The following is a 7732-nucleotide window of genomic DNA, read 5'->3' as shown; positions in this document are numbered from 1 at the left end:
CTGGGATGCTATGTGAATACTCTATCGAGTGTATGATACACGAATACGATAGCCAGAAAAACACGAAAAAAGAACCAAACTTGACCGATGGCCACATAGGGGAGGGCGCGTTGCTGCCTAGGGTGCTGAGTTCACGTCAGTGGGTGGAATAACTTGGAAGGGGGCATCAATAGTGGTTGCACAGCACTGAGTTACACAGGCAGAAGTTGCGGACCTGGAGAATGTTCTGGTGTGTGTATTTTGCCACCATTAGAAAAGAACTACATGAGTAACAATGACGACAAGAAAGAAGGTTAAAATCGGACTTGGTGACAAGTGCAGAGCTCTTCTTCATATGGATGAAGTGTTCATTGCAGGACAAGTGGATGAGATGGTCTAATAAAAACAAACTAGTTCATCTCGGGGGCTCTGGGGCAGTTCCACCCTGTCCTCGGAGGCTGACTCAGCACCGCCTTGATGGCACCAATCTGGTCTGGTTTGGGTCTCGTGTCCTTGGTGAGTTGAACGTAATGCTTTGCTACCTGATTCTGTACTGATAGAGCTTATCAACCAGAGTGCCTGCAAAGCATGACCCTCCGTGCACTCTTCCTGTGTTCCTCGTCTGACAGGGCACTGTGGATGCTCACAGGGGAGTGAGTGGGTGGGTGGAACACTACCACGTCGCACACAGTGGTCAGCCCGCACACCATGGGGCACGGAGCAGCAGTGTGAGGTGGCCATGCATGGTGCCGCCTCTGTGTCTCTGGGGTAACAATGCAACTCCTCCATTACAGCTGAACAGCCCACATCCACAGACCACATTAAGCCTCAAAATAAGTTCTGAATGAAATTAAGAGAGGAAAATCCGCAATGAAAAAAAAACGAAGCATTTGTCAACAGCTCTTGGATTTGTTAAAAAAACAAAAAACACCGTACTGAGGGTTCTGTCTGGTTCTCCCAGGGCCCCGCCTCGGGTCCCAGCAGTGCTGGCGGCAGCCAGGCTCTGTGCTCGAGGTCCAGCAAGCGCCCTCCCGACAGCCAAGATGCCCCAGGGGCGGTCAGCTCAGCTGAAGGGGCTGTGAGGAGGAGCCCAGGGCAGTTGCCGAGGCTGTCAGTGAAGCATGTGCCTGCAAAAGTGGAGAAGCAGCCAAAAAAGGCAACAGGAGAGGACCAAACTTCAGACAAGAGTGCCAGGAAAGGGAAACGGGCTGAAGTAGCTCACCGGGAACTGAAGACTCCCTGCCAAAATCGGAGCAGCGAGAGGAGGAGCGTGCAGCCCCGAGGAAGCAGGAGGAAAGGACCGAGCCTGGGCCGTGTCTACCCTGTCTTATCAGGGGCCTGTTAGCTCCCTTCTCGGACAATCCAAAGGGGTCGCTTATCAACTACTTTATAAATCCAAGCTTTTTAGTAGCTCTAGAAACATTTTTAAGGAGGAGGAAATCCCACTTCCTTCTGTTTTTCTAAGTGTAACTGCTTTTTTATTAAGATGCAAAATCATCTACTGGCTGTTTATTTTTTGATACAAGCAGAAAATAGTGGGCTGTTGAATTGTGGGAAGATTTGACGGTCTTGGGTGTCTACGTAACATTCCATGGGATGGGGAAGTTTTTGAGTCCCTAAGACAAAACATACTTAGAGGCCATTTGGAATCACTGCCACGCATTTGTATGACTCAAACATTTAAAATTTTGTTTCCGTGTTTTGTTGTTTAATAGAGGAGGAGGGTAGGAAGGAAGGGAGGGAAAAGAGGAGCTGATACCAAGGGCTCAAGTAAAAAGAAAATGTTCTGAAAATGATGATGGCAAAACATGTACAAATGTGCTTGACACATAGATGTATGGATTGTTGTAAGAGCCCCAATAATATGATTTATTTAAACAATTGATACGAGTTGTGTCTGAAAGACCCTCCGCCATCACGGCTTCCTTGTGGGCACTGTGTGCGTTCCGTAACGCCTCCAGCCGTGGTGGTCCAGGCTTCCTGATAACCTGTCCTGTGCTGTGAGGGGTGGATGTGTGTGCGCTTGTAGTGTGTGCGCGAGCCAGGCCCACAGAGCAGTTCACTACACCCAGCTCTCCTCTCCTCACACGAAACCCCAGGAGAAGCTTCCGCAGCATCTTGGTGAAACATGGGGTTGAAATGACTGTGGTTTCTGACAGGCGAGCTACTCGGGCGTTCCCAGAGGTGGAGGTCAACAGACCGAGGGACACAGAGCCGGCCGCCATCTGGCTTCTTCTGCGCTGCCTCTGAGGATCCAGCAAGATGGTGGGGCAAAATGGAAAGGTCGAGACAGCTGGGACAATGGACTACACCGCCCCACCGGACTGTCTCAGAACGCTGTGGGGCCAGAGGACAGCTGGACTGTCTCCGCCCACCAGCAGTCACCAGTGGAGAGAGAAAGGCAGTCATCGCGTGCGGATCGGCAACACCAACAAGCAGAGCCGCCAACAACGGGAGCAAGAAAAAGACAAGCTGCCAGAGAAGCGTGCAGCCCGAGCTCAGGATGGAAATGGCTGACAACAGAGATGTGCCCTCTCAGAGGCCCACCGGGCTCCCTCTCAGGGCCAGGCTTCAGGACTCCCAGCCTACTGCAAACTGGACCGAGGTGGTTTCCAAAGCTCCTCTGAGAAAGCCTGCCGGACCGGGACGAGAACATGGGCAGGAAACCACAGGGGTAAACTTGCCCTCCTCCCCAGGCCCGAGGCCAGGCTGCTCCTCAGGCCGCTGTCCTCAGAACCCAAATCCACGCGTGGCCCCAGCCGTGACTGCCCTGGGGACAAGCGTGCAAGTCCACCTGTCGGGGAGGAAGCCTAGAAGGCAGGCGGGTCGGCGGGCGGGCTGGCAGGCAGTAGGCAGGCCTGGCACGGACTTGGGAAAGCTCTAAGGCGTGCAGTTACCCTCAGAAGCCACACGGTGGCAACTGGCTTTCAGTTTCCTGTTGACTGTCCCCCTGCACCCTCAGGCAGGATTGGGGGGGGGGCAGGCATAGAATACGGGCTGGAATGGACGGAAGCATGAACTGCTTGAAGCCACAGCTCATCAGGATACTTTCAAAACAGCAAGAAAGAGGACAGGCCCACTGGTGACCTCTGGATGGATACGAGGACCTGGCCACCATGCCCACAGCACAAGCGCCACCGAGAATGCCAGCGTGGCAGCAGCTCTGCGCCAAGCACACGTGCAACGCCGCCCGAGGAGCCCGCACTGTGTCCTCCACTGGTGCTCACACTCCCCTGGCCGTCTCCTTCCCACACGGACCCACAGAAAGCCCAGCTGACCTCTCAGAACCAGGACCCCGAGCCCCCACAGGCCCTGCGCTCCTGGTGCCTGCACCACTGCGCAGGCCCGACTCAAGCGTGAGGGCCCCAGGTGTGAGCGTTCACATCCTGAGCACCATGCTCTGTGCACTTGTGTGCACACAGAAAATTCAGATAATGCTTCAAGTTTACCTTTGAAACCATCGGTGAACACAAGGTGGCCCCTCCCAAACCCCTCCCACCCCCCACCCCGACACCTCTTCCCTCCCAGGGCCCTGAAGGCGGCTTACCGGGCTGGCATCATAGGTCTTGCGGGCGAGGTCATCTAGGCTCTGGTTCTGCAGCTTCTCAGTGATGAGCGTGACCATGGTCGGCGGCCCTGGGTCCTCTGTCTGCACTGTCCAGCATCAGGGTTCCTGGACATTGGATCTCACGAGGCCCGGGCCATTGCTGGGTCTGAGCTATCGACCCTCCATCCCTGGGACCTTCGGGGCCTTGTGTCTGAGGGGGGGAAGGAAAACAGCCCGATGAGACACACGCACACCAGTCCCCCGGTGTCAAACTCGGGCATCACACACAGCAAGTCTCTCCAGCCCGGTGGCCCGACAGGCCCTTGGAGACACACTGGCCACCTTACCCTGACCGTCTTCTGTCAAACCAGGCCTACTGCCCTCGAGTGAATTCTGACGCGTAGCGACCCGACCACGCACACAGGACTGCACCACAGTGTTCCCAAGGCTGTCCTACCTTCCGGGAGCAGCCGGCCTCATCTTTCTCCTGACAGCAGCTGGCGGCCTTAAACCACTGACCTTGTGGGGAGTAGCCCGGCATGTAAACCACTAAGCCAGCCACCAGGGCTCCACAGCAGGCGTCTTTCCAGAAAGGTCACACTCCCAATAGGAATGACCCAGCCCTCCGCGGTCCCCCTGCAGCATCAGGAAAGGCCATGCCCACCCCTGCTCCAAAAGGGACAGGGACCCACCAGGCCAAGATGACAGGAGAGGAGACCCAGCCACAGGACTTGGGGGCCTGGGAAGGGCTGGAGAAGAGACAAACAGCCTGACTCCCAACGTGGCAACCTTGGACCTCCTGCTGGAAAAGTCTGTTTGAAGCAGTTATACCCTGCCCCTCCCCCACTGGACCAGAGCCCTGCCCCCAACCCAACTGAAGCCCATCTCCAGGGGTCCAAAGGTCCAAGTCCAAGGCCCAGTGTAATGGTCAGACCAGGTGAAGCAGGGCAGGGATGCTCTCCGGCCCCCCCTGTCCAGCCCCGGGAGGGTACAGTAAAGACCCCAAGGCAAGACAGAGAGAACATCGGAGTCAGTCTCCCCACCCCCCTCTCCCCCGCCGGCCTCCCAGTTAGCAGTGCAAAACTCAGGTGCCACCAGACTCCAAGATACACAAACAGCTCTTCACGGTCAGCCACAAGGAAACAAACTGCCCAGGAACAAAAGGGAGGACGGGAGGTCTGCGCAGACGCTGCACCCAAGAGGTGCAGCTGGCCTGTGGCCCAGGGGAAGCTGCCCAGCGCCCCATCGGCTTCCTTGTTGTTGGGGCCGAGTGCCCTCAGTCAGTTCCCACTCCATCGATGCCATGTGACACGTGACAAGGCAGGACTGCCTGCCTCCCCCCTTGCCCCAGAGGGGGTGGCGAGCAGCCCATCCTAAATCACATCTCATTACGGCGTTACAATGGGAAAAAATGAGATACAACTCCCACTTGTACAAACTGGGCTAAAATCCCAAACCTGGCCATCTCCAAACGCTGGCAAGGGGGACTCCAGTTCTCTGCCAGGGCCAACAAGAAGGCTCCCACCCACGGGTGTAACAGACTCGGGGTGACCCCACAAATAGCAGAAGGAAACTCTGCCCGGTCCTGTGTCACCACCATAGCACCGCAGCATGTTTGAGCCTGTGGCAGTGCACCTCCTCAAGGGTCCCCCTCTCTCTCTTGCTGCCCCTCCACTTCAGCAAGCATCATGGCCCTCTCCAGGGACTGGTCTCTCCTGACAACGTGTCCAAAGGGCGTGCGAAGTCTCCACCATCCCCCCCTCTAAGGAGCACTCTGGCCCTACTTCTTCCAAGACCGGCCAGTTTGTCCTCTGTCAGTCCAGGGCACTTCCAGCGTTCCTCTCCAGCACCACAGCTCAATGGACCCTTCTTCGATCATCTTCCTTACTCAGCGTCCAGCCTTCATCTGCGTTTGAGGTGACGGAAAATGCCATCGCCTGGTCGGTGCACCTTAGCCCTCGATGTCCTGTCCTTGTCCATCAACACTTTGAAGGTCTTGTGCGGCAGATGGGCCCAAGGGAGTGCTGGCCACAGAAAGATGTGGAGGAACCTCAAATCCAGGTCAAGAAGTCGGTCTGGAAAGGCTGGACACACGATGGGGGCAACCTGACATTCTGGAAATGGCAGAACTACAGACAGGGAAACGATCAGAGGTCGCCAGGGGGCCGGGGAGAGGCACAGGTGGAGTAGCAACCGGGCATTCTAAGGGTGGTGAGATGATTCTGTCAGTGTAAAGATGGCGTGGTGGGTGAGGTGTACCTGCCTCCTCTACCTGCACTGGAGGGAGGAGGAGGTTCATTATTAGCACTCACAGACCAGGCCGAGCTCAGACGTGCAGCCACCATCTGACCTTCTTTACCAACCCTGCCACCAGGGGCCTCCTCCCAGCATCCTCCTGCATTGGGGCAGGGGGGCGGGGGGCTGAAGGACTCACTGCGATGGCCACTAGACGCACAGAAAAGACGTAGGAGTCCAGGGTTTATTGGGGAAGGAACAGGTTACCACTCGGTTCAGGATGCTCAGGATACAGCTCTTTGATCGGGACAGCCTCTTGTTGGCCATGCCCACAGGCAGCGCTCTCTGGCCGTTGGCCCCTTGCTCCAAAACAACCGAGTGGTCACAATCTTGTGAGCCAGGTTCACCAGACTGGAGCTTACATTGCCACTGGGTGACCGGTGGCTTGCTGGAAACTACGTCGCTGGTATTTCAAATGCCAGCAGGGTCACCCACCTACGTGCCAGGTTCCAGCGGGGCTTCCCGACTGAGGGCAGACAAGGGAGGATTCAGCTCCCCACTTGAGAGCACTCACCTGCTGAAAACCCTCTGGGTGGCATCAGCACACTGCCCTGAAGCCCTCGTTGGCACAGAGCATTGTGTGCATCCTGGAGGGTTAAAGAGCTCTTGCAACTCTTCAAGGAGAGCCCAGGGTCACCCCTCTGGCTCTGTGGCTCAGCAAATCCAACTCCACCAAGTGCCCAGAGGCCCCCTCGCAGCAGAGCCCGCTGCTGCCCGGAGTACTCAGTACTGGCAGTCAGCAGGCAGGAAGCCCCAGCTGGGCCTCATGCTGGTCTCCTGGTGGTGGTGCTGCTGCTGCGATGTTGCCCACATCTCTCTCTCTCCAGTACTGCAGCCCGCACCCCAGCTCACCCCTGTGAGCATTCCCTCGCTCTCTCTGTCAGGGGGTACACTCCACCTCCAGATCTTCTTTCTGGGGGCTAGTCAGAGCCCCTCACTCTAAGTCCTGCAGATGGTGAAGCTGGCCACACCCCTCGTCGAGAGTTCCATAGATCTCCTGTCATCTGGTGAGAGTGGCAAAGGTTACGACTGTAGGAACCATAGCAAGTAATTCGCGCTGCCGTGGTAGACATGTGACAGGGACCATCTGTCAGCGCCTTTTGGTCTGTGTGTACCCCAATACAGACCATGGACGCTCATGGATAAAAACGTCTATCTGGGTTCATCCCCTGTAACAATGCCAGGAAGAAGGCCAGAGGCCGGGTCAAGGCAGAGGACGCTGGTTGGGGCTGATGGAACTGGTGGCACTTTCTGTTCTCCCAAGTTTCCGTGAGCCTAAAACGACGCTCAGTGAAAGCCTGTCAGTTAAAAGTACATATTTATACAAGGGAGCTTGTAGAAAAAGTGCACAGAAAAACAGAATTAAGAGATAATGGAGTTTCTCTACGAACTTTTTGAAGCCTACTTGTATATAGCACTGACTGAGTCTCCAACAAACACTTCCTCAGTGTAATTTCAAGGAGCTCCAGTGGCCCTGTGGGATAAGCATTGGGCTGCTAACCGTGAGGTTGGCGGTTCTAGGCCACCAGCTCCTCCTTGGGAGAAAGGTGAGGCTGTGTGCTCCTGTAGAGATGTACAGTCTCAGAAACCCCGGCTAGGGTCACTCTGGGTCAGAATGGCCTCCATGGCAGTGAGCAGGGTAACTCTAAAATGTGCAGTCCAAAAGCAAGCATCTTACCAACGGCGGCAGCAACAGAGCGTCCATCCAGCAAACGACGGGAGCATGGCAGGGATGCGCCCCCCCTCCCCCCCAGCACGATAATCAAAGCCTGTACTGCAGCGCCAGACAAAGCGATCAGGAAAGAACAAAAGGACCGAAGGGCAATGCGCGCAGGAAAGACCCGGCGCGCCGAGGAGCCGTGCCGTGTGCCAGGGCAGGAAAGCGGGGCCCTCAGACCTGAGCTCGTCCGC

At 56.2% G+C, this 7732-nt stretch overlaps 1 protein-coding gene across 1 annotated transcript in view; it reads right to left on the bottom strand.

Annotated features, from left to right (window-relative positions):
- The window catches only part of FAM53A (family with sequence similarity 53 member A), a 35252-nt gene that overhangs the window by 14243 nt on the left and 13277 nt on the right, over positions 1-7732 (bottom strand). The window contains exon 2 of the mRNA XM_045289476.1: positions 3527-3737. Coding sequence (XP_045145411.1) covers positions 3527-3604 — 78 coding nt within the window. The 5' untranslated portion in view covers positions 3605-3737. The remainder of the gene's footprint in view (positions 1-3526; positions 3738-7732) is intronic.

The sequence above is a fragment of the Echinops telfairi genome, unplaced genomic scaffold (assembly GCF_000313985.2).
Source record: "Echinops telfairi isolate 266 unplaced genomic scaffold, ASM31398v2 ScPeMD7_28;HRSCAF=97, whole genome shotgun sequence".
In the NCBI taxonomy this organism is placed as follows: Eukaryota; Metazoa; Chordata; class Mammalia; order Afrosoricida; family Tenrecidae; genus Echinops; species Echinops telfairi.
Note: the sequence above shows the minus strand (reverse complement) of the source record. Positions and strands in the feature narration are given on the sequence as shown.